Consider the following 27,955-nt stretch of genomic DNA (forward strand, 5'->3'; position numbering starts at 1 on the left):
CTCAAAAAAAAAGAAAGAAAAAAGAATAGCACTAAGAGGGAAATAATTGGAATAAGTTTAATAGTTACTTAGTTTTTAGCATTTACTTAGAATTAATTGAAATAACAAATATTAACTACTTTTAGGTTAAAACTAACGTTTATTTTATAATAGATGGAATTTAATGTGTGCATTTTAGTCATGCATTATTTTTTGAGGTAAAAATTGTACGAACTGACACATGTGTTAGAATTTCTGTATTTGCAGCTTTTAAGACATGAAGGAATTTATAAGGTTTATATCAAATAGGATATCAAAGGGCTTTGGGGGTTTTATGGGCATCCTTTATGGCATTTCGTTAATTAGAAACATATATAATGTTCTCCTGGATGCCCATAAAACCACATAGATCAGCTCCATAAAATAAAACAAATCTGCCAGGAGACTTAAAATTCAAAATCTAGGATATTGAAATTCAATTGATGTAAAATGTTCAGTGTTAAATGATGGACTATAATAGTAATTTTTGTTATGTTCACTATCAAATGCTTCTTTTGTAGATGAAGTTTGAGAGAAAGTAATGTATAAATTTGATACATTTTAATAAACTGATTAAGAGAAAAAAGATATAAGGCACTAGTAGTGATTATAGTGCTTTTATCACTTAGTCATCTTAATATTCGATGCTTGAATCTATTTATTTAAAAAGTTTTTCTGCCCATGATGAAATTCTGTATTAGTTACTTGATGGTGATAGTGGGTATACATATAAAAATTTAAGTTGTATTTATTTCAAATGCTATGATTTTTTAATATATATATATATTTTTATTAAATCAGAACTGTGTACATTAATGCAATCATGCAGTATAATGTGTGGTTTTATATACGATTTGAAATGTTTTCATCAACTCAAATGCTATAATTGTTTGCTAAGATTTAAATTTTTATGCTTAGATTTCCAAGGCTAAAAATATAAAACAAAAATGATAGTCTTATTTTTCAAGAAAAGAGTTCAATTTATGAATTTCAGGTTTCTTGGTTCCAGTTGAACTTCCTAGCCTGAAGTATTCCTCCCATCTCGGCCTCCCAAGTGCCAGGATGACATCTGTGAGCTACTGTGCCAGGCCACTAATTGAGTTTACTTTTAAGTGTTTATGGTGATAGATACCAGCAAAGATAAAACAAAGATAATGCAAATAATGGATTTTTTCAAATTATTAGAACAGTAAATCTTTGTTTAATTAAAATTAATTGTAAATTGAATTATGCCACTAATCCAAATTTAGTTAACCAAACAACAAAAACAAATGGGACTTCATTAAACTGAAAAGCTTCTGTACAGCCAAGGAGACAATAACCAAAGCAAAGAGACAACCTACACAATGGGAAAGGATATTTGCATATTTTCAATCAGACAAAAGCTTGATAACTAGGATCTATAGAGAACTCAATCCACATGAAAAAAGCCAACAATCCCATACATCAATGGGCAAGAGACATGAATAGAACTTTCTCTAAAGACGACAGACGAATGGCTAACAAACACATGAAAAAATGTTCATCATCTCTATATATTAGAGAAATGCAAATCAAAACAACCCTGAGATATCATCCAACCTCAGTGAGAATGGCCCACATCACAAAATCTCAAAACTGCAGATGCTGGCGTGGATGTGGAGAGAAGGGAACACTTTTACACTGCTGGTGGGACTGCAAACTGGTACAACCTTTCTGGAAGGAAGTCTGGAGAAACCTCAAAGCACTCAAGCTAGAGCTCCCATTTGATCCCATTACTGGGCATCTACCCAGAAGGAAAAAAATCCTTTTATCATAAGGACACTTGTACTAGACTGTTTATTGCAGCTCAATTTACCATTGCCAAAATGTGGAAACAGCCTAAATGCCCACCAACCCAGGAATGGATTAACAAGCTGTGGTATTTGTATACCATGGAATACTATTCAGCCATTAAAAAAAATGGAGACTTTACATCCTTCGTATTAACCTGGATGGATGTGGAAGACATTATTCTTAGTAAAGCATCACAAGAATGGAGAAGCATGAATCCTATGTACTCAATTTTGATATGAGGACAGTTAATGACAATTATGGTTATGGGGGGGAGCAAAAAGAGGGAAGGAGGGAGGGGGCTGGGGCCTTGGTGTGTGTCACACTTTATGGGGGCAAGACATGATTGCAAGAGGGACTTTACCTAACAATTGCAATCAGTGTAACCTGGCTTATTGTACCCTCAATGAATCCCCAACAATAAAAAAAAAAAAAAGAAAAGAAAAATCCTAAAGTTGATTGAATGGCAGGTCTATTTTTAGATCTCTAAGTGTTCTCCAAACATCTTTCCAAAAGGAATGTATTAATTTGCATTCCCACCAGCAGTGTAGAAGTGTTCCCTTTTCTCCACGTCCATGCCATTCAATCCTATAATTCCTCTACTAAGCATATACCCAGAAGACCAAAAATCACATCATAACAGATATTTGTACCAGAATGTTTATTGCAGCCCAATTCATAATTGCTAAGTCATGGAAAAAGCCCAAGTACCCATCGATCCATGAATGGATTAATAAATTGTGGTATATGTACACCATGTAATATTATGCAGCCTTAAAGAAAGATGGAGACTTTACCTCTTTCATGTTTACATGGATGGAACTGGAACATATTCTTCTTAATAAAGTATCTCAAAGAATGGAAGAAAAAGTATCCAGTGTACTCAGCCCTACTATGAAACTAATGTATGGCTTTCATATGAAAGCTATAACCCAGTTATAACCTAAGAATAGGGGGAAGGGGGAAGGGAGAGAGGGGGTAGGGGGGCAGAGGGAGGATGCATCTTATCAAGGGTATGGTGAAACTTAGTAAATGTAGAATGTAAATGTCTTAACACAATAACTAAGAAAATGCCAGGAAGGCTATGTTAACCAGTGTGATGAAAATGTGTCAAACGGTCTATAAAACCAGTGTATGGTGCCCCATGATTTCATTAATGTACACAGCTATGATTTAATTAAATAAATAAATAAAATCTTCAAATACTTATGAAAAAAAAAATCCTGAAGTTGATAGCAGAAGAATGAATTGCTACCTCAATTTTGAGAGAGAGGGAGAAAAGCTTAAGATAAAAATGAAACTCAGTGAAGTACTATGATGGAAATACTATTAGAGGAAATGTGTAATAGTGGTGGTATAATACTTTTAAGTAAAAACTTAAGGAATCTGATTAACAGTAATACTTGGGGCCTTGGGAATTATACACTAAGCATTTATGGTGTATAGGTTGGCAACACATTACTTAAACTTTAGCATACTGAAGCTTAGATGGTATGAAACTCAATATTGATAATTGAAGGGAAGAGTTATACTATAAATAATAGCATTTATGTCTGTGCAGACATACACAAACCTGAAAGTAAAAGGGTAATGTGAGATTAGTATCTGGGGAGGGAGGAGCAAAATCCTTGTTCTTTAGAAGACTATATTGTAAACCTCATGGTCAGATGGAAGGTATAGGATATGATGCTCTTTAATAGAGTTTATCTGATTTACACTACAATAGCTGTACTTATAGTTTATAAAACACAGAAAAGAAGTTCTTGGCATCTTTTTGTAGTTAAAACGTAGAGTTCTATCCAAAGTAATCTGGGGAAAAGCCAGGCATGGTGCCTTATGCCTGTAATCCCAGCATTTAGGAGGCTGAGGCGGGTGGCTTGCCTGAGCTCACAGGTTCTAGATCAGCCTGAGCCAGAGTGAGACCTTGTCTCTAAAAAATAGCTGGGCGTTGTGGCGGCATCTGTAGTCCCAGCTACTTGGGAGGCTGAGGCAGGAGAATCACTTAAGCCCAGGAGTTTGAGGTTGCTGTGAGCTGTGATGCCTTGGCAGTCTACCAAGGGCAACAAGTGAGACTGTGTCTCCAAAATAAATAAATAAAATACCCAAGATAGTCTGTGGAAGTGCTGAAAGACTTACAGATAAAATTCTGTAATGTTAAGGCTGGTGGCTCATGCCTATACGCCCACACTTTTGGGAAGCTAAGGTGCGAAGATTAATAGAGGCCAGGAGTTCAAGACCAGCATAGTTAAGACTTTGTCTTTATAAAAAATAAAAAAAATTAGCTGGATGTGGTGGCAGGTTCCTGTAATCCCAGCTACTCCAGTGGCTGAGGCAGGAGGACTGCTTGAACCCTGGAGTTTGAGGTTGCAGGTGAGCTATTATGATGACAGTGTACTCAGGCAACAGAGTGAGACCTATCTTTAAAAAAAGTATAGAGTTCATTGTTCATTGTGGTTATCAAAAAGTGAAAAGGAGTGGATTTCAAAAATTAGGAAGTCGGTTTTGTTGTAGACTATTGGCAAAATAGTAGAGCACAGTTTTCAGATGTTTGGTTTATGAAGATTTAAAAAATAATAAGGGAAAATTCTTATTAGAAGAGTTAAATCATGTAAAATACCCTGGTTTTTGTTTTGATATGCTTGGTGACCCTGTTCTGTCACATGCTGTGGGCATGTTGTAGGCATAGTAAAACTGGATTTTCAGGTAGTATTAAAATGTGAATTGTTCAATGTAAAAATTAAATGAAAAATAATAACAAAATCAATGCTTTGGAGACATTGAGGGAGTTTCTAATGGAGGGCCACAGAGTTTTGTCATTATCGCTTATGTTCAATTAAGAGAAAAGATTATCTGGAAAGTGAGCTGCAAACAAAATGAAATTACCTACAGTTGTAAAGTTCTGCTGTTAGGTGTAAACACAAACAACTGTAAATATGTGTACTTGATTTGATAGCAGTTCATCAAGTAAGATTTCAGAGTTGTGGTGATAGGGAGGAGCAGGAAGAGGATAGAATTAGTCAAAAGCTTAACATGAAATAATCATGTGATGTGACTGTTAAAAATTTTAATGTAATCTTAGACATGGTGGCTGCTTTCAAATATTTGAAGAACTGTCTTGTAAAAGAGTACCAGGGAGGAAGTTTTGCCCTATTGTCTTTCTTAGAAGGTACCTCATCAGCTTTTGTCAATGGTAATAATTAAGCCACAGTTGAATAAATATTTCTACCGCAAAAAAGATTACAATATTGGTGGAAGGTTGAATTAGATCTAGTGTCTTATTGAGGCTTTAAAGGCTGATTCTTTCATTCTTCCTTTGATGATTGATCATTGGACACTTCAAACATTAAAATAGGAGATGGTATGATACAGAGGAATAAACATCTGATTGTCCTATTTCATATATATACATATGTATGTATTTTAGCACTGAACACATTGGCATGGAGTGGCCTTCTGTAAATGTTGAGTGAATAGACTTAGAATAGGATTCAGGTTCTAGAATTTGAGCAGTTCATTTAGCCTTTTATATTAATTCATCTGTAAAACAGAGTTGGAACAGCTGAGTTGTAAGTCTCTTCTAGCTTCAGCATTCTGTGTGGGAAATTTGTTTGCTCTTTCATTTAAATGAGTTTTGAGGTTTGGTAGTTTGAACCAGTAAAGAACATATAGGCTGTAATTTTGAAAGTGAACTGTGATATTCTGTAGCTTTTTTTTTTCTTTAAATGTTTTTGTGGCTGTAATTTAGAATTTTTTGCTGATTGATCCCGGTCTTTAAAACTATGAACAAGAGGCAAAATGGTCTCTTAGGGAAAGCCCTATTGGAACAAATAGAATATTTTTTAGAATTTACTATAAAGATTTAAAAATGGCTTGTGATGATGAAATATTAACCATATTAGCTATAATTATTATGATAATAAAATCCCCCACCTTTACAGTATTTTTAAAAAGTTTTAGAGCTTACTAGTTTATGCAAATGTTGGAGGTATTGGGAAATAAAATGATAACCTTTCTGATTACTTCTTAAACTCCTTTCTGTTGATACCTATTAGAAGTTTTTATAGTAAATATTAAAATAATTCCAATGTATTTTTCCCCAGGTTATAGACTGAAAAAAATTAACAATAGCTAATTATAAACCCCATTTTTGTAGTGCCCTATAGTTTTTTAGTTCCTTCGTGTTGTATTGTTTGATTCATGTAAAAAATAAATAAAGCGATTAGTACAGGATTTTACAGTGCCCCTTGTATAGGTAAGAACTAAGCCTTCAAAGGTTAAATGACTTGTAGAGCACGTAGTCAGTCAGTGAGGACTTGGAACTTTGGTCTTCTGACTACTGGTCCATACACTTTTCATCTCTATCACATTGCCTCTATCTAGCACCTGTGTATTACTAATTGGTGAAATTATAGTGCTTTAAATTGTTTCTTGATACTTCACAGCTGGCAGACACACCAAAATCTGAAAGATATGAGCATGTTCTGGAGGCATTAAATGATTACAAGACCATGTAAGTTGATTTATTTTATGTATCCCTATGAGGGAGACATTAGTAATTATAAGGAATAATAGCATTGTTTAAGAATTATGGGATTGCTGTATAGAACAAGTACATACCATTTTAAACTTTTTAATGTCCTTTTCTCATTTAGTCAGAGTAAAGTAGCGATTCTAAAGGGTTGGAGAAGGAAGAGTAATCCTTCTGGGAATGGTGGGTGGTAGGCATATCAGTATCTCCAGGGGTAATTTGGCTTTTTAAGATTGGGATCTATGGTTTTAAGATTAGTTACTGACATCAGTTACAAAACAATATTATTAACTGGTTTGAGTGGTCTAAGATAATTAAGTGATATCATTTGGTATGTTCTTGTGTAACTCTTCTCTGCTCCTTTTTTTAACCAGAATATCTACAGTTCTTGAAAATATTTTTAAAATGCAGCAGGAATTTTATAAGTATGTGGTGACTCCAATACACTATCAAATTATATTACAAAATTTTTGTTTGCAAAAAGTAGCTGTTTTTAATTTGACAGCATTTTATCATTGCATAATATTGTAATTACTAGTGACTAGATCTTTATTCCAGCTCAAAAACCATATTGTACCTGAGCAATTATTGTACTGGTAAAAATTTTGTGGGACAATGAATTTTGAGTTTCAACTTAGGATGCTAGAAATCTACCATTCTGTTCTTGTTATGGTAGAAATAGTCTCCCCTTTTCTTAAACTTGCAAAAAAGTAGAAGAATATTTCAAATAATTGGTAGAGGTTCTTTTGGCTGGGAAAGTGTTAGGTAAATGAGCCAAGGTAAATGAGATTTTGGGAATAAGGACCCTAAAGACTAAAGAAAGTGCTAAGGAGTGTATTTTTCAGAGGCCCAAGTCCATACTACCCTGAAATAACACTTACTTGCCCCACATTATTTCTAGTTCCAGATCTGGCACACGGTACACTCTTTTATTCTGGCATACCATATACTCTTTATATTCTTTTATTTTCTGGGCCTCTATCTTACTTTCTTTTCCAATGCTTTTACCTGTTGTTTTTGGCTAGTTTGTTTACTCACAGATCTAATCTGGAATAGAATTATTTTTTCCGAAAGCTTTTTTGAGATAGTTTTAACAGATAACATGAAAATATAGAAAAATATGTCTGGGGTAAATGATACCCTTCTTTTTCTTCCTTTAAAAAGTTAGTTGCCATGTTTAACATGACAAGTAGACATGTGGTTTTTTCCCTTTTCATCTATTTCTTCCCTTCATCATATTCTACTGTGGGCTGGATGTGAGAATCAAGGAAAGCAGGGGGAAAGTATTTTGTAGTATTGGGTGGGCTTTCATGTATAAAGAACTTATATCTGAAAGTTCTGAGTTAGGGTCTGCCATGTATATGTGTTAAGTTTTTAAAATTTTAGTTAATTTCTTTAAAAATTTAGGTTTATGTCTGGGAAAGAAATAAAGAAGAAGAAGCATTTGTTTGGGTTGCGAATTCGTGTTCCTCCTGTGCCACCAAATGTGGCTTTCAAAGCAGAGAAAGAACCTGAAGGAACATCCCATGAATTTAAAATTAAAGGCAGAAAGGCATCCAAACCTATATCTGATTCAAGGTAAAAGTTGATCTGTGGCTTAGTTTTTCTCTTTGGCTTATTTGTTACTAAAAATGTATATTATTGAGTATCATTAGTATATTTGAAAGTACAAGCAGCACTTACCCAGATTTATTTCTTGCCTATAATGTCTTGCTTAGACAAGGTACAAAGAGTTGATGCCAGATGCTTGTTTATTTATTTAGGTCTTTGGTCTTCTAGGAATTGACCTTATTAATAAATTAATTAATTAGTTAATTAATTAATATTTTTGCTCTTTTGAAATTCTATATGGAAAACTATTGATTTTGTTAGCAAACAGTATAAGTATTGGCCTCTTCATTTGTTTATTCATTTATTTTTCATCATTCACTTGTTCATTCAGTACATTTATCAAGTGCCTTGTTATCTAACAGGGGATACAAGGACAGGGTAGATTTTCCTTCTGCCCTGATGGGGTTTACATAGAATGGGGAACAAAGATAATAAAGAAGTAAAATAATTTATAGATCATGCTAGTGCCATTTAGGAAATAGCACACTTTTTTTTTTTTTTTTACATTTTTCTGGAATGGGGGCACTGTACTTTAAAAAGGAAGTATAGGAAGGACTATTTCTGTCATAAGGTTAGTTTAAAAATTAAACAAATTTAAAATAATATTTAGGTTGAGCATGGTAGCTCATGCCTATAATCCTAGTACTCTAGTGGGAGTTTGAGACTAATCTGAGCAACAGTGAGACCCCATCTCTATAAAATAATGGAAAAATTAACTGGGCATGGTGACAAGTGCCTGTAGTCTCAGCTACTTGGAAGGCTGAGGCAGGTGGATCACTTGAGCCCAGGAGTTGGAGGTTGCAGTGAGCAGCTATGATGACACCGCTGCACTCTAGCCTGGGCAACAGAGTGAGACTGTCTCCAAACAACAACAAAAAGCAAAGAAAAAGAAAAACACCCCAGGTGGCAAAAATAGCAAGTGCAAAGGTGCCATAGGACATGTCGTAGGAACTCAGAAGAGACTGATAGAGTATGAATGAGGACTAGACGGGTTGGAAACGTTAAATAGGGCTTCATCATGTAGAGATCTGTAGGTTTCATAAGGAGTTTGGGTTGTTTTCTAAGAACAATGAAGAGCCATTTATGGGATTTAATTATCTTTTAAAAGTACTTCTTTGGATGCTATTTTGAGAATGAACAGTGTTGAGGCAGAATAGAAGCAGGAAAAGATTAAGACTCTTGCATTTGTCTAATGAGAGATAAATAGTGGGTGCTTGTGCAGGGGTAGGTGGTAACAGTCAAATGGAGAGAAAATAGATTCGTGATCTCTATAGGAAGCCAAGTTAACTGGACTTCCTAATGAATCAAATTTATGAAAGGGAAGAATCAATTAAATGATACCAAAGTTTCTGGCTTAAGCAACTGGTGGGTGGTGTGTCTGTTGGTAAGATCTAGAAGAATAGATTTTGGCATATTGATTGAAGCATTATTCTGTCTCATACTCAATGAATTTGAGATTCTTATGAGGAATATCTAAGGAATAATGTGAGATATTGATAATTGGATTTATAAGTCAGGACCTCATAGCAGAAGTCAGGTCAAGTGATAGAAATTTGGAACCTGATTTATAAGTTGTGAGAGTGAATGAAATTACCTAGGTATCAAGTAGAGAGGGAAGAGAAAGTGGCCCAGAATAATGTCCTGATACTACGTGTCATTTATAAATTCGGAAGAGGTGAAATAAAGGAAACTTAAAAAGAACTGATTGTTGAGATAGGAGGAAAGTTTGATGTCATCAAAACCAAAAGAAAGAATATTTCAAGAAAGATGAGTATATTAAACTAGTGAATGCGAGAGAGAGGTGGATTAAGATGAAAGAAAAATACTTACTGGGCAAGGTAACTTTTTTATTTAGTGACCTTGACAAAAGCCATTTCTTTGAAATAGTAAAGAAAAAAGCCAGGTTGGACTGGGTGTAGGTATGGTTAAATCCATCAGTGCCCAATTTTCATGTAAAAACTGGGCTTTTAACATGAGAGATACAGGAAGATTCAGTGTAATAATAACAATAAAAGAAAGGAAACACAGAAAACTGTGTTTAATAATTCTGAATGAAAAGGGAGAAAGTGGAAAGAGAACGTGTCAGGACTCAGAAATTTTCATGTACAGGGAAAAGCAGGGAATGGCAGCTGAAGAGGGGAATGATGATTCTTTTTTTTAATAGATGAGAGATAATTGGAACTTGTTTTTGTGTGCTAGTAGGAGTGATCCAGTGAAGAAGAAGAGATTGGTGTAGGAGAGAGAGGAGCTAATTGAAGATATTGTAAAGTCTTTGAGAAGCCAAATGAGAAGGGATCTAGAGCCTAAATGTGGGAATGGCCTTTTATAGGAGGACAAACATCCTTCTGATGAAATGAGGTGAATAAAGAGAAGATGGGTATAGATGCTGGTTCTGTTATAGATTGGACAGTTGGAAGATGCTTAAAGTTCTTACCTGGTAGTTTGTATTTTCTCAATGAAATGTAAGGCAAAGGTAGCTAAGAGTGTTGTACAGAGAGGGAAACTGAAGGTAAATTAAAGGTATGAAACTATCATAGAGTAAGAAAATAATTGTATACAGTGTTGACAATGCATCATAGTCATGTGAAGTGTGTAATAAAGTAGATACTATTTAAATTTTCTGAAGGAAAGAATGCTTATTACTCCTATCACTTTTAAATTTTATTATTGTAAACCTTTTGTTAGAAATTGCCCATATTATGAATTAGAAAAAAGACTTCCACAAACTTCCTCATTCCTATTATAATTTTGATAGGATGCTCTCTATCTGTGGTAGCTATCAGGTCATCTGATGCCACTAGATACAAGTTCAGCTGCCTTTAAAGGCATCCTCAGTTCCTTCTGGACCCTATGCATGGATCAGTCATTTTAGCTTAGAATTCTTTCTTTAGTCCAGGGATTCTTTGTAAGTGCTATGTTGATCATCTTTCAAAAAAATGTATATTACCTCTGTCTTGTCTTCGAGAGTTTTGATCGTAGGTCTTGATCTTCTTTGTTCTTCTAGCTCCTCCTTTCTGCCTTTCTCCCCGACCTTAATTTGGCCTCTGGAGGGGTAGAAGTTTTTCCTCTTTCACAATCTCTGTCTAGACTGTTATGTAATATTGTCCTTTTCCTCTGTTTTTCTTAATTGGGTTTTCCTGGATTCCTTTCTCATAGCACGTACCCTATTTTATTAGCTTGCTTCTACACAAATTTATTATCTTCTGACTATATTGTGAATGCCTTGGCACAGAGAACATCATAGCTGTTATCTAATAGTCTGTTTATGTGCTGTTGCTTTTTTTACATTAGAAATGTCTTTGGTTATTGTATTTTTTTCTTTCCTATTGCTTGCTATTTGGCTTTATATTTCAACAATAGTTTTCTAGGTCTTTATAATTTTTCCCTTTGAATGACTCCCCGCTGATATGAAGGATTCCTTATTCTTTTCTCTTTTCCATTCTGCCACTTGAGCTTCCTTTTCTTTCTGATAGTGTTATTCAAGAATCCATGTTATATTTATCTCCAAAGGCAGCCTTTATTGGTAGTTACTATTAATTTGAACAAAGATACTAACTGGCTCCATGAGGTTAACTGCTAAATTCATAATCATTTTTAGTATTAAATTCTAGAAACATCCCCCAAGTTGTAACAGCCTAAACTAAATAATTGAACTTTTAGGAGTTTTGAAATTTTTTATACAATACAGTTGTCTGTTTTTTTCTTGTTGCTTTAAAAAAATCTTTTAGGTGGTATATATTTTTCAGAATTGTATTAAAGAGAATATTTTTTCTTAAACCTTTCATAATGTAAATATCTCTAAAATCAAGAAATATTTATCTAAATTAGAATGTATTATCTACACACGTGACTAAACTTGTGGATTCAATTTATAGTTAAATTTATTGCCATTAATGTAAAGTAATAAAAATATAATATATATCTAATTATAAGACAGCCATTGTCTTTTTGTTTTCTTTATGCAGAGATTAAATACATAATGGTTTTTTCTTTCAGGGAAATAAGCAATGGCATAGATAAAAAAGGAAAGAAAAAATCCGTAGGTCGTCCACCTGGCCCATATACAAGAAAAATGATTCAGAAAACTGCTGAGCCACCTTTGGTAAGAGGATATATTGATACTTATTCTCAGCAAAGGAGAATGTATGAAATTACCGAGAAGCTAATGTTTTTTATTTTTCTGCTAACTTTAGAACCATGTTTTAAGTATTTTTTTTGTTGTTGTTTTCCAGGATAAGGAGTCAGTTTCAGAGAATCCTACCTTGGATTTACCTTGTTCTATAGGGTAAATAGAAGTTCTCCTTTCCTAGGTATTTTCTTTTTGGGGAAAATTGGTATTTCTGTTTGTTATGTAATATAGTTGTTATACCAGTTAAATTCTTTTATCTCAGGAGAACTGAGGGAACTGCACATTCATCTAATACCTCAGATGTGGATTTCACGGGTGCTTCCAGTGCAAAAGAAACTACCTCGTCTAGCCTTTCCAGGCATTATGGGTAGATATTTTATGTCTATTCTTTATTAATTTTCTTTATATTCTTTTCCTTTTAAGATAATGATTGAATACTTTTATTAGAAATTAAAAGTGATACATATGTGTCTTTCATCTTTTTGATTCCATAAATTGTTAATATTCATTTGAATATTTTTGCTTTTTAGAGCACAAACATTAAGTTTTTCAAATCTGTTAGGAAATTTGCTGTGTGAACAGAGATGAGGTATACCAGTGTTGAGTGGCTGTGCTCTTTTCTCTTAGGCTTTTTAATGCCTGTACTGTACAAGTGTGCCTTGCTTTAGAATGATATGATATGTATTTTTTAATACATCTAAATCAGGCACATAAATCTTTTTGTCAGTGAAAGGTTTTAAACTCAGAATTTTTTTTTGAAAGAGAGTCTCACTTTGTCACCCTGGGTAGAGGGCTGGGGCATCATAACTCACAGCAATCTCTAACTCCTGGGTTCAAGTGATCTTCCTGCCTCAGCCTCCCAAGCAGTTGGAACTGCAGGTACACATCACAATGCCTGGCCAATTTTTCTATTTTTTTAGTAAGCTGGGGTCTTACTCTTGCTTAGGCTAGTCTCAAACTTCTGAGCTCAAGCTGTCCACCCAACTCAGTCTCCCACAGTGCTAGGTTTACAGGTGTGAGCCACTGCATCCAGCCAGAATTTTTTTTCCTGTCAATAGCAGACTCCCTTCTAATATTTCATTCAGCTCACCCCTTCAGGACATCATGTCAGGTATGAAAAGTTGAGTTTACTTGAGGTGAGAACTATTATTTTCAAGTTATATACTTTCTTCTGCTTAATTCTTGCTTACATTTCAAAAGCTAGTTTTATAAATTATACAGAATTCTAAGTTAAAAGCTTAAAATGTAATCAATTTATTAATGAAGGTTGAATAATTGAGATATTTTTGGCCTCTGCTAAACTTTTGTATATATGGTGTTATTTAATTCTTAAAATGTCAGTCAGTCAGTCTGTCTGTTTGTCTGTCAGTCTGTCTATTTATCTGAGACAGTCTTACTCTGTTGCCCAGGCTAGAGTGCAGTAGTGTTAGCGTAGTTCACAGCAACCTCAAACTCATGGGCAAAAGTGATTTTCCTGCCTTAGTCTCCCCAGTAGCTGAGACTACATGTGCAACTGTCAGCTAATTTTTCTATTTTTAGTTGAGACAGGATCTTGCTCTTGCTCAGGCTGGTCTTGAACTCCTGAGCTCAAGTGATCCTCCCACCTTGGCCTCCCAGAATGTTAGGATTACAGGTGTGAGCCACTGCATCTGGCCTCTTAAAACAATTTTTTTTCTTTTCTTCTTCTTCTTCTTTTTTTTTTTTTTTTTTTTTTTTTTAATTTATTTATTTTTTATTGTTGGGGATTCATTGAGGGTACAATAAGCCAGGTTATACTGATTGCAATTGTCAGGCAAAGTCCCTCCTGCAATCATGTCCTGCCCCCATAAAGTGTGACACACACCAAGGCCCCACCCCCCTCTCTCCATCCCTCTCTCTGCTCCCCCCCCATAACCTTAATTGTCATTAATTGTCCTCATATCAAAATTGAGTACATAGGATTCATGCTTCTCCATTCTTGTGATGCTTTACTAAGAATAATGTCTTCCACGTCCATCCAGGTTAATACGAAGGATGTAAAGTCTCCATTTTTTTTAATGGCTGAATAGTATTCCATGGTATACATATACCACAGCTTGTTAATCCATTCCTGGGTTGGTGGGCATTTAGGCTGTTTCCACATTTTGGCGATTGTAAATTGAGCTGCAATAAACAGTCTAGTACAAGTGTCCTTATGATAAAAGGATTTCTTTCCTTCTGGGTAGATGCCCAGTAATGGGATTGTAGGCTCAAATGGGAGGTCTAGCTTGAGTGCTTTGAGGTTTCTCCATACTTCCTTCCAGAAAGGTTGTACTAGTTTGCAGTCCCACCAGCAGTGTAAAAGTGTTCCCTTCTCTCCACATCCACACCAGCATCTGCAGTTTTGAGATTTTGTGATGTGGGCCATTCTCACTGCTTCTTTTTTTTTTTTAAAGAGACAGAGTCTCACTTCGTCACCCTCAGTAGAGTGCTGTGGCGTCACAGCTCACAGCAACCTCCAGCTCTTGGGCTTAGGCAATTCTCTTGCCTCAGCCTCCCGGACTACAGGCACCTGCCACAACGCCTGGCTGTATTTTGTTGCAGTTTGGCCATGGCCAGGTTTAAACCTGCCATCCTCGGTATATGGGGCTGGCACCCTACTCACAGCCACAGGCACTGCCCTTTAAAACAATTTTTTGAATTGTCAGTTCCATTAATTACATTTTACAAATGAGGAAACTTGAGACAGAGTATTTTAAGTAACGAGCTTAACATTGCATGTTTAGCAGATATAACAGAGTTGTTAACTCAGGCAGTATAATTTTTTATTGTTTTTTATTTCAGAATGTTATCAGAGTATACACATTTTAGTTACATAATTTGCTTTTTTTATATTTTAAATCAAAGTTGTGGGTGTGCCTTTCACCCTGAAAGTGTATAATGTATCTGTGCAATGTACCTGTTGGGTGGGAGGCAGTATGATTTTAGTCTTTGAATTTAGCTGTTATGCTGTATTCTCCCTTTATGACAATATCATAAATTGTTGAATTTCTGTTTTGAAAAGGTCCTTAAAGATTATCTAGTTCAACTTACTCACTTAATAAGTAAACACAGAGGATGAAAGATTTGGATTTGGCTGAATAGTAAGAGTTGGAGATAGACCCAGCATAGCCTGACTTTTGGTTTGTGTTTATTCCAGTTCATTACATTACTTCACTAGGCATGGAACTGGTAATAAAGAATCTTTATTCTGGTTCTACTATTTAAGCACTTGAAACAGTGTCCTTTATGTGATTGGTGCTTATTAAATGTTTGTTTGAATAAGTGAATGAGTGTAGTATTCCTTTTTTTTATTTTTTTGAGACAGAGTCTCACTGTGTCACCCTCGGTAGAGAGTGCTATGGCGTCACAGCTCACAGCAACCTCAAACCCTTGGGCTTAGTGATTCTCTTGCCTCAGCCTCCCATGTAGCTGTGACCACAGGCGCTTGCCACAACACCTGGCTATTTTTGTTGTTGTTGTTGTAGTTGTAGTTGTTTAGCTGGCCTGGGCTAGGTTCGTACCTGGCATGTGGCTGGCACCGTAACCACTGTGCTATAGTGCCAAGCACTATAGTATTCTTTTTAATGCTTTAACTGTATGGTTGAGGGTCTCTTAGTAAGATTTTACCTTGTTCGTTTTGTAGGTAAAAAATTTGCTCTGATTCTTTTAAGCTTAGTATAGTACTTAGTTAAGGAAGAAAAACTACAAAATTCAACCCCAAGAGGATATGATAGACTCTATAGTAATGAAGACATGTGATATAGTCCATTTATATGGCATTTATTGTTTTGGTTTGGCTGATTTTTATGTTAACAAGGGTATATAATATAGTAGTAGAACGAGACAAAAAATATCAGAGAACATACTGTGTGGACATAGGCTGCTTTAAAAGCTTGGTAGACAGTTTGGCCTTTTCTGTTTCATAGATTATCTGACTCCAGAAAAAGAACACGTACAGGAAGATCTTGGCCTGCTGCAATACCACATTTGCGGAGAAGAAGAGGTCGTCTTCCAAGAAGAGCACTCCAGACTCAGAACTCAGAAATTGTAAAAGATGATGAAGGCAAAGAAGATTATCAATTTGATGAACTCAACACAGAGATTCTAAATAACTTAGCAGATCAGGAGTTACAACTCAATCATCTAAAGAACTCCATTACCAGTTATTTTGGTGCTGCAGGTAGAATAGCATGTGGCGAAAAATACCGAGTTTTGGCTCGTCGAGTGACACTTGATGGAAAGGTGCAGTATCTTGTGGAATGGGAAGGAGCGACTGCATCCTGACTGTAGGACTGAACATTATGTTCACTGCACTCTCATTTTCCATAGGTACAGTTCAAAGCCCTGAAGGAGTCTGGCTTTTACTATCTTTCTTAAAAAAAAAAAAAAAAAAAAGGTCAAAAAATTCAAAAGAGGATGATACTAGCCTTAACATGTACCTGTCAATGTTATGGATATTGTCATAAAAAGATATCTTTTAAAAACCAGAACAGAGACTTAATTTTTTAAATCTTAAGATTTGTAAAATGTTTCTAGGGTAGGATATTAAAAATGATTCAAACCCCATGCATGGTGTTAGATAATTTTTCTAATTATCCCATTGAGTCAGTTTTTGTGATTAGTGGTTATCAGAGCAAACATCATGTAGATAGCACAAGTATTTGGAGAAACATTGTCTGTTTTGTTACCAAAATGTTGCAAAAGATTTATTTCAATACCTTTTAGATTTCATAAAGTGCAGTGTATATAATGCCTACTGAAAGACTGTAAAATATTGAAATTTTCTTTCAAACAAAGTGTAAAAAATATATTGAGCCTGTAAATTGCTCTGTGACTAGACTTCATTGTCGTCTTAATATATTCTTTGCATGTGCATATATGTACACACACGTGTATATATATGTGTGTGATTATGTGACCTATGCAATACAAATTATGGGAATGGGCAGCTTTGGAGTATATATCCCATAATTCTTTTTTCAGGAATAGTTGCAGTATTTACACAGCAGCATTTCTTCTCAGGCTTTTATTGGGTGCTGTTGCTTGCTATGTATGAAGAGAAATGTGTCAGACAAGTTTAGTGTGTTCTGAGAAGGGTGTGAACAACAGTGTTCATGGGCTTTTAGGATGCTTTTCACTTTCAGTCCTTGTAACTCAGCTGTTCAGTACCTAAAACAAACTCAAGTAATATGAACATTATCTCCTACTAGAAATAACGTGTTCAAGTTTCCATGGCACATTATGATTGTAAATGTCTCTCAGTTTTAATAGTAAGTCTATAGGAGTCCCATGAAGATTCCTGAAATGTTTGTAGTAACTGTTAGTCATGTTTGATCAAGTGTAGTATGAACAAAGTATTTTATTGCACAGGGTTAACAAACAGTATGTCGCCAACTGAGGCTGCTGCTGTTTTATTACAACATTACCTCTTGTTTTTATAAAATGTACCAAGATTTAAATTGATAAGTTTATTTTACATGTAAAAAAACCAGTTTCTTTTATCACCAGTGTTAGAGTTGTCTTCTGTTTCTTTTTGTTTTGTTTTGTGTGTTTTCTTTTTTTAGCCAAAGAGTAAACAGAAGAATTTTCTTATTTGGTGGCTATTCATTTTACTTTTAAAAGTAATTGGTGGATTTTAAACTAAAAATGGGGAAATTTGCCACCAAAATGAAAAATATGTAAAGTGTAGTGATTACAGATTGGTAAAAATATGGTTTAGTACTTATTTATTCCATTAATTGATTATTTGAGTGTTGATAAAAAAAGTTGCTTTATTTCTTTAAACATCTTCAAAAGATGATCTTTTCTTGTCACATTATAGCCAAAAGAAGCAGAGAACTTTCTTGTCCTGCATTTGGTTCCTGGTTGGCCAGGTATAAATGAGCTTTACAAAGTGCAAATTAAAAACTGTCACTTCTGTTTACCTCCACCAAAACTTGATTTTCCCCTAGCTATTAATTTAAAGTTGCCTTTCCTACAGCTGCAATATTTTGAATAACACAGAGTTTGTGTTGATTTTTGAATGTTTGTTTATATCTAGGGGTAATGAAAAATGTAAATCCCGTGTAACCTTATTCACTCCACCTGTATCATATTATTTCATTTCCCCAAAATCCTTTAATTCTAACTGAACACCAGCAGTATTTTTAGAGTCTTTCTTTAACCTACTTGGAAGACGATTTATCAAGCTGAACTGTCTTTAGACATAATTATTGTGAATGTCTGTTTTATTTTATCATGGTGGTTCACATGGCTCTGATGTTCAGTTTGTATTTTTGGAATTGCTTTACTTAGAATTAAAACAGACCAACATTAAATGTGTGTATTTTTAAAAGAGCTAATGAGTTTTGCTTCTGTATTTGCTTGAAAATACACACTAGTGCAGTAGTTTACTGCTTTTATTTAGCTAGGGAGGTAAGGATTTTCCAGTTCTGCTAATATGTTCACCTGAATTAATCTTTATAAAATATAAAACTTTGCTTTCATTTTCCTCTTATCCCCTTATAATATTAATAATTGTTGCATGTTCATCTTAAACGGTCTTTTAAAAAATAAACTGTATTTAGCCAGCTTGCACACTTTTATATTTCAAAGACAGTATATCTCTATCTACCTTGTTCCCAAACTTCAGAAAAATTTAGACTTTCCAACTGTTTTCTTCTTACTTACATAGATGGTGTCAGGGTTTACACAAAAGGATTTCTTATTTTTTTCTTAAAAAACTTTACCCCAGGGCGGCGCCTGTGGCTCAGTGAGTAGGGCGCCGGCCCCATATGCCGAGGGTGGCGGGTTCAAACCCAGCCCCGGCCAAACTGCAACAAAAAAATAGCCGGGCGTTGTGGCAGGCACCTGTAGTCCCAGCTACTTGGGAGGCTGAGGCAAGAGAATCGCGTAAGCCCAAGAGTTAGAGGTTGCTGTGAGCCGTGTAACGCCACGGCACTCTACCGAGGGCGGTACAGTGAGAGACTGTCTCTACAAAAAAAAAAAAAAAAAAAAACTTTACCCCAGCCTACAGAAATAAAAGATGTAGAAATGATACACTGTATTCATTTTAATTTCATTTTATTCAAAACACATACTTTAGGTAGTCTGGTACTAAATGATAAACAATAGGTCACGAAACTAGAGCAAAATATGAGCTATTAGAGTTATTTTATAAATTCTCATATGGGGTGATAAAGCCACATCTTGAAAAGTATAATTCTGAATGTTTAACAGAGTGGATGTTCACTGATGTGTGACAGTTGAGGTATCCTTCCTCCCCCCTTTTGCAAGTATGCATGTTTGGTTTCTATCATTTACATTCAGAAGATTTCTGTTATCAGTGTTGCGGCTGGAACTACCTCTGTTTTGGGCTACTTTATTGAGTCTACTAAGTACTATTGAATTTTGGTTGGAATATGGTCTGACTTACATAGTTCTACCAGACTGTTTTATAACGTGTTTCTAGAGTTGAATGACGTTGTGATAGCAATGGAGGTGCTCATGCACTATTGGGAAATAATTTTTTTTTAAGTGCCCTGTTTGTGTGGGGAAAGTTTTCTTCTTAATCATATTTGAATACCTCAGTGAATACATAGACTCCCCAGTCTCCTTTGGTTTCTTCTGTGTCAATTGATCAGTCTTGTTCTTTCCTAGGGAAAATAGAAATGTGACAGTGAAAGGTAAAATAACAACTTATGTAATCATTGGGTATTCTTGTACTTGGTCACAGTTAGTAAACCAGATGTCTGATATAAATTTGGAGATGGAGAACGTGTGGAAGCAAAGTGATTGACAGGTATAAATTTATAACTTTTTAAGTTATATCAAAATGTCTTTCAGCGATAGCTGGATCAAAATATTATGCTGTCTTTATGTTTAAAATTAGAAAATGATTACAAATTATCAGTAACTAGCTTACTTTTTTTATCTTCCCCCACCCTTTATTTTTACCTAGCAAAATCCCTCTTTGCTAGCTCCCCTTGCATTTTCTCTTTGTTGGAGAAGAAGAGTATACAAACTGGATTCCTGATAACTTCTCATTTGTCTAGCATCTGCAAGGAATGTGATTTGTCTGTCATTCAGGATAACTTTCTACTGGATTTAAGGAAGCAAACAAAGGATTAAAACCTTCACATAAGATAAAGTGTATTTTTAGATAAAAATACATTGGCTTTAAAATCATTAGTCTACTTTCTGTACCTTGTATATACTAAAAGGTTTCCAATCTCTTGTTTCCTGCCCTATGACATGCATTGCTAGAGTATGTGTTAATGTCCCTAAATGGGCAAAAATTTGTTTGGAGGGGTAGGCGTGAGTGGCAAGAAAAAAACCCTTTAGAGGGTTTTTATCCCTCCAAAGTTCAATCTTACTGACAAAGATATTTATTCCTTACTATTTAATTACTCTCATTGAGTTTTCTTAAGTATCACATGAACGTCTTTGGCATTGAGTTCATTAAACATAGGCAGAGTAGTGTAAGATCAGTGCTATATGAAACCATGTAAATGGTTGGCTGTGTTTTGGAGAACTGATTGCTTGATCTGAAAAATCATAATGGCCGAGCATTATGGCTCATGCCTGTAATTCTAGCACTTTGTGAGGCCATGGTGAGAGGAGGTCTCACCTGAGATCAGGATTTTAAGACCAACCTGGGCAACATAGTAAAAAATAAGAAAATTAGCCAGAAGCGGTGGCATGGATCTGTAGACCCAGCTATGTAGGATGCTGAGGCAGAAAGATCCTATGAGCCAGGAGTATGAGGCTGCAGTGAGCTATGATGATACCACTGCCCCGTAGCCTGAGTGATAGAGTGAGACATTGTCTCAGAACAGAAACAAAAAGAGCCAAATAAAAGATTTAATTTTTTCTGATGTTTCACTTTAGCTGGAAAGTAGTCTTTTGTTTGTTTGTTTTTTCATTTGTATTTTTATTTATTTATATTTTTTATTGGAGATTCATTGAGGGTACAAGAAACCTCATTTTAATTTTTTTTAAGAGAAAAGGTTTCACTCTCACCTAGGCTAGAGTACAATGACAAGAGAACAATTATAGTTCATTGCAACCTCAAATTTCTGGGCTCAAGCACTCCTCTAGCCCCGGCTTCCAGAGTAATTAGGCCTGCCAGCACACACTATAACACCCAGCTAATTTTTTTTTGCAGTTTTTGGCCGGGGCTGAGCTTGAACCCACCACCTCCAGCATATGGGGCCGGCACCCTACTCCTTTGAGCCACAGGCGCTGCCCACCAGCTAATTGTTTTTATTATTTGCAGAGACTGGGTCTCCATTGTTACCCAGCCTGGTGGTCTCTAATTCCTGGGCTCAAGGGATGTTCCTGCCTCAGATTCCCAGAGTACTGGGATTACAGGCATGAGCCCCTCTGTCCAACCTGAAGATAACATCTTTGAATGATGTTGAAAAAAATTTATTACAGAATGGGTACAGTGGCTCATGCCTGTAATCCTAGCCCTCTGGGAGGCCAGGGTGGGTGGATTACTTGAGCTCAGGAGTTTGGAGACCAGCCTGAGCAAGAGTGAGACCCTGTCTCTAAAAAATAGCCAGGCAATGTGGCAGATACCTGCAGTCTGTGCTACTTGAGAGGCTGAAACAAGAGGATCACTTGAGTTCAATAGTTTGAGGCTGCTCTAGAGCTATGACTCTACGGTACTCTATTGAGGGCAACAAAGTAAAACTCTTATCTCAAAATATATATATAATAAAAATTGAAAATTCATTGCATTGCTATTATGTATTTATGTGCATCACTAGTTTGCATATATAAATTAATACATTATAATTTTAAATCCATAAAAGTACTCAAGTATAGGTATAAACTTAAATAAGTTAATAGGATCCAGGATTAGTAATATATCTTAGTGTAGATTATAATCAGTGTTGTTTTAATCAACCTACTACTATCATAGTAAAGTAAGGTTAAAAAAAAATTTTTTTTTTTTTTTTTGAGACAGAGTCTCACTTATTAACCCTCGGTAGAGTGCTGTGCTGTCACAGCTCACAGCAACCTCCAAATCCTTGGGCTTAGGCGATCCTCTTGCCTCAACCTCCCGAGTAGCTGGAATTACAGGCACCCGCCACGATGCCTGGCTATTTTTTTTTTGTTGTTGCAATATGGCCGGGGTTGGGTTTGAACCCACCACCCTCAGTATATGGGGCCGGTGCCTTACCCACTGAGCCACAGGCGCCGCCCCCCCAATTTTTTTTTTTTTAAACAGTGTCTCACTCTGTTGCCTGGGTAGGGTTGCAGTGACATCATCATAACTCACAGCAACCTGAAACACCTGGGCCCCAGTGATCCTCCTGCCTTAGCCTCCTGAGCAGCTATGCCATGGATGCCCAGCTAATTTTTCTATTTTTAGAAGAGAAGGGGCCTTGCTATTGCTTAGGCTCATCTCAGACTCCTGAGCTCAAGCAGTTCTCCCACCTTGGCCTCCCAGAGTGTTAGGGCAAGGTAATTTTTTGTATATAGGATTTGAGACAGTAACAAGCAGATAAGAAATTTGAGACAGTAACAAGCAGATAAGAAATTTGCGAGAGGTAACCTGAAAGATAAAACTTTTTTCCTCAAGGAGATACAGAAATTTAGGGGAAATGAAGCTTGCTGAAGGGGAAAGGGAAAGCCTATTGGCTTATCTAAAACTGTGGAAGTATTGTTTTGGTTTTTGTATCCTTTTGTTGCCAAGTCCCTTCCAAAATTCAAGAGCATGTTCTATATCAAGTCTATTGATTAAAAGATTTTTAACAATAATTTTGCGTAATATAGCTTAGATTTTCTGGTTGACTTGATATAAATTTTCTAATGAATTAATGTCATTAGTGCCCCATATGGATACTTCGGTAAACCCTAGTTTGATCTTTAAGCAACTTTTAAACAACTTGAAGACTAGAAACATTAAAAATGCCTTTTTATTAAAGGATTTTCTAAAATGTATTAAATATTACATGTTTTTAAAAACACCATTTTTCATGTTAACGTTTCCTATCTACTAAGGTACTATGAACATTGATTCTGTGTTGCTATAATACAGTGGTAGTCAGGTACTCGTGGCAATCTGGATTTGGATAGGGAAATCTTGTCCTACTCTTAATGATACGCTTTTCACTTTTTGTGGGAGTCTCCACAAAATGTGTCGTTTATTCACAGTGCATTGTGTGGCTTTCTCTTCTCTCATTAATCATGTTTTCTCTTCTAAACATGATTAATTTAGTATTGACTGGAAAGAATTGAAGCAAGGCTTTGTGAGACAAGTCACATAAAAGTTTTAACTTTGTTTTGCATTGTAAGTGAGGATTCGAGAGCAATTTACTTCTCACAAAAAGTAAATGACTTTTTCAATATTCTCTAGAAAGATATTTTAAAATTTTTTTCTTGTTTTCTACTTTATGAAATATAAGTGATTGAGATTTTTAGAAATCTGGCAACTAGATAATTGAGATGTAACTGTTACATAGGATAGAGTAAGTTGATGATTTTTTTACCTCTTTAATTGGTCTTAACTTTCCTTAACACACTTCCAGGCACATACTGCCTGGCAGAATGTAGCAGCATGGTCTTCTGTTCATTGGTGAAGTGAAACTACTGCTAGAATTGGTAATGTATTCCATCTCTTATAGAAAGAAGAAATAATGTCATATAAGAATAGTACCATTTTAGAGAACAGCAAACTGATATCACATAGTTTTATGACATGTACATATATTTAGTGGAGATAAAAGAAGCCCTCAGATTGAAAAGATGTTATTCTAGTACTAAGTGAATATTCCCATTACTTTATAGGTTAAATGAATACAGGAATTGTTATTTTGGTAATTGATTAAGTTGTTATTACTGAAATTGTTTATCTGCAATCAAAATGTCAAGCTTCAAAGGATCACAGTTCATTTCTTTTCTTTCTTTCTTTTTTTTTTTTTTGTAGAGACAGAGTCTCACTTTATGGCCCTTGGTAGAGAGCCGTGGCCTCACACAGCTGACAGCAACCTCCAACTCCTGGGCTTAAGCGATTCTCTTGCCTCAGCCTCCCAAGTAGCTGGGACTACAGGCACCCGCCACAACGCCCGGCTATTTTTTTTTTTGGTTGCAGTTTGGCCGGGGCCGGGTCTGAACCCGTCACCCTCTGTTTATGGGGCCGGTGCCCTACTGACTGAGCCACAGGCACCGCCCCTCTTTTTTTTTTTTTATTTTAGACAGAGTCCCACCCTATGCTCCTAAGCAGAGTACAGTGGTGTCCTAGCTCAATACAACCTCAGACTCAGGCTGTGGGCATCCTGCTGCCTCATCTTCCGGAAGCCGCTGGGATTATAGATGCTCACCTCGGTGCCCGGCTGGGTTTTTCCATTTTTTTCATGAGTCAGGGTCTCACTCTCACTCAGGTGAGTCTCAAACTCCTGAGTTCAAGCAATTCTCCCTCCTCAGCCTCCCACAGTGCTGGGATTACAGGCGTGAGCCACCACACCCAGCTCACAGTTAATTTCTAACAATAATATTTGTTTTCCCAAATTCATGTAATAATGTGTTAGTTAAATTTGGTTTCGTGATCTTGGCTAAAATAAGTTAGGAAAGTGTAAAAATAAGATAATCATACATGTTATGCCTTTATAGGGAAGGTATCACTTAATATTTTTCAGTAGGGTCAGTCTCTTGATGATTTTGAGATAATTAAAATTTTTTTTTTCTTTTTTAAAGACAGAGTCTTGCTCTGTCTCCTGGGCTAGTGTGCCATGGCCTCAGCCTAGCTCACAGCAACTTCAAACTCCTGGGCTCAGGTAGCCCTCCTAATTTTTCTGTGTTTAGTAGAGACAGGGTCTTGCTCTTGTTCCAGCTGGTCTTGCACTCATGACCTTAAGCAATTCTCCTACCTTGGCTTCCCTGAGTGTTAGGATTACAGGTATGAGCCACCATGCCTGTCCTGATTTTTGAAATTTTCAAAAATTTGAAAATATTTTTAGAATAATTACTAGACTCAAGTGCTTTAAATGATAATTCACATTCATTTTGGGATACTTTGTATGTTATCATTCATATTATAATCAAGTTTTACCTGCTAATTAAAGGTGTTAGTTTTTATAGATAAGCAAAATTAAGAAAAAAATTTATATTTGGAATTTGAAGGCTTTATTGGTTCAAGCTGATGCTGAAGTTATTTTTGTATTCCTTTATTATACTATGAAGTTAAAAAGCACAGTTGCATAACCTTAGAAAAAGTATAAAAGTAAAGGGAAGCACTATATTAAAATTCTTTATAGGGAATTAACAAAATATAGAACTATGTTTAATATTAAGTTATATTCACCATAAGCTATATGGTGAAACTTCACCTTTAAGAACAACATTAAGAATTATATGGGGTGGCACCTGTGGCTCAAGGAGTAGGGCGCTGATCCCATATGCCGAGGGTGGCGGGTTCAAGCCCAGACCCCGCCAAAAACTGCAACCAAAATAAATAAATAAATAAATAAATAAAAAGAATTGTATTTTAACGAGAAAACACCATAAAATAGAGCTTTATTCACCACGATTATGTTTAGAAGTAGCACAGTTTTTTTTATTGCAGCCTATATGGGTCTTATATCTTCTAAAATTGTGTACTTTTAACATGAGACATTTTATATTGAAAGATTCATCATCAGTATAGGCAAAATACAGTTTTAAATAAAATTCAAATCTTACCATCATTATTGGTATTATTTCTAAAGGTAATTTCTTTGTCTGTGGCTCTACTATCAAGATATTTGTATTAGTTCCCTGATACTGCAGTAACAAGTTACAACAAACTTGGTGGCATAAAACGAACAACAATGTCTTTTGCCAAAATTGCAGTGGGGGCAAGCATGGTTCTTTTTAGAAGTTAGGAGGGAAATCCATTCCTTGCCTTTCTTTTTATAGCTTCTCTTTGTAGCCAGCAATCCTTGGACACATTAGTCTCTGCCTCCATCTTTATGCAGACTTTCCCTATTCTCTTAATAAGGACAATAGTCATTGTGTTTGGGGTCTTCCCTAAATCCATGATGATCTTATCTACTAAGACCCGGTTTCCAAAAAAGGACAGATATTGGGGGTTAGGACTTGGGCATATCTTTTAGGGGGGATACAAGTCAATCCACTACACGACATTTTTATGATATGCTTCAGTTCTTTTGAAAATGGCTCATATGTCAAATTTTGTGTAGTTCTATTGTGTTTATTCAAATTCCACAGTCATGTTTAGAATGCCTATAAGTTGTCATGAAGAGAGAGATGAAAGTTGAGGAGCCTTGCTCTGAATTCTTTTTTTTTTTTTTTTTTTTTGAGATAGTCTCACTTTGTCACCTTCCATAGAGTGATGTGGTGTCATAGCTCACACCAACCTCCAGCTCTGGGGGTTAAGCACTTCTCTTGCCTCAGCCTCCCAAGTAGCTGGGACTACAGGTGCCTGCCACAATGCTCATCTGTTTTTAGAGATGGGGTCTCTCTGGCTGAGGCTGGTCTCGAACCTCTGAGCTCAGGCAATCCATCCTTCTTGGCCTCCCAAGTGCTGGGATTATAGGCGTGAGCCACTATACCTGCCTTGCTCTGAAGTCTTAAAGATGCAGACGTGAATATAACTAAATTTAAGTTGAAATGCGATAATGGCTATGGTACAAAATTCCATAGGAAGGACTTGTTAAAGTAAATTACATTTGATTTTGAAGGATGATAGGATTTTGACTGGCAAAAATAGTATAAGAAATAGGACAAATAAACTCAAAAAGGTAGAATTTGGGGGGGGGGTGAGGTTGAAGATATTGTCTATGGAATGGTATAGTCTTGGGAAGCTATGACGTAAGCATGAAAATTAAGTAACATTTGAAAGTATATGACTACATGTATCCAAATATGTGCTATATTGCCGGAGAAATGAGATGATTTGTACAGCCGTGTTAGGCTGTATTGTGAAGGATGGTTAGCTTGACTAGATAAAAGAGAAAAATCTGAGTTCAACATGAAGGGGCAGAATATGGAAAGCCTTGGAGGCTCAGTGCCCGTAGCTCAGTGAGTAGGGCGCTGGCCACATACACAGGGCTGGCGGGTTCGGGCCTGGCCTGGGCCTGCTAAAGAACAATGACAACTGCAACCAAAAAATAGCTGGGCGTTATTGCGGGTGCCTGTAGTCCCAGCTACTTGGGAAGCTGAGGCAAGAGAATCAATCTTAAGCCCAAGAGTTTGAGGTTGCTGTGAGCTGTGACACCAGGGTACTCTACCGAGGGCAAAACAGTGAGACTCTGCCTCAAAATAAATAAATAAATAAATAAAAATAAGTCTTGGAGTTAAGAATGAACACCTGACTCAGTATTTAAGGGTGTAATGTTACTAAGACTGGAAAAGTAGTCTCTCCTTAGGCACGGTTTCAGTTACCCATAGACTAAAATATTAAATAGAAAATTCTAGAAACAATTACATCAAATTACATGCCTTTCTGAGGAGTGGAATGAAATCTCAAGCCCTTTCATTCTGTTCCATCTTGGACAAGAATCATCCGTTTGTTCAGTGTGACCATGCTGTTCACACCACCAACCATTAGCAGCTTCAGCAGCCATTTTGGTTATCAGATCAACTGTCATGGTATTGTGGTGCTTTTATTTACATTGACTGTTATTTTACTTAACGGCCCCAAAGCACAAAAGTAGAGACAATGGCTATTTGGGTATGCCAAAAAGAAACTGTAAAGTCCTTCCTTTAAGTGAAAAGATGAAAGCTCTTGACTTAAAAAAAATTAGGCCTCCATTGCTAAGATCTCTGGTAAGAAAAGATGTTTATGAAATTGTGAAGAAGGAAAAAGAAATACATGCTAATTTTTCAGTCTCACCTCAGACCGCAAAATGTCAACTGTGTGTAAGTGC

The 27,955-nt window shown here is 35.9% G+C and overlaps 1 protein-coding gene across 7 annotated transcripts in view; it reads left to right on the forward strand.

Moving 5' to 3' along the window:
* The window catches only part of MTF2 (metal response element binding transcription factor 2), a 74,340-nt gene extending 55,906 nt beyond the window's left edge, over nt 1-18,434 (forward strand). For all 7 annotated transcript variants that reach the window (XM_053591490.1, XM_053591494.1, XM_053591495.1 and 4 more), the window contains 6 exons: nt 6,273-6,340; nt 7,766-7,936; nt 11,966-12,071; nt 12,202-12,254; nt 12,361-12,465; nt 16,025-18,434. In XM_053591490.1, coding sequence (XP_053447465.1) covers nt 6,273-6,340; nt 7,766-7,936; nt 11,966-12,071; nt 12,202-12,254; nt 12,361-12,465; nt 16,025-16,382 — 861 coding nt within the window. In that variant the 3' untranslated portion in view covers nt 16,383-18,434. The remainder of the gene's footprint in view (nt 1-6,272; nt 6,341-7,765; nt 7,937-11,965; nt 12,072-12,201; nt 12,255-12,360; nt 12,466-16,024) is intronic.
* Nucleotides 18,435-27,955: the final 9,521 nt, after the last annotated feature.

Source organism: Nycticebus coucang, chromosome 5 (assembly GCF_027406575.1).
Source record: "Nycticebus coucang isolate mNycCou1 chromosome 5, mNycCou1.pri, whole genome shotgun sequence".
Taxonomy (NCBI): domain Eukaryota; kingdom Metazoa; phylum Chordata; class Mammalia; order Primates; family Lorisidae; genus Nycticebus; species Nycticebus coucang.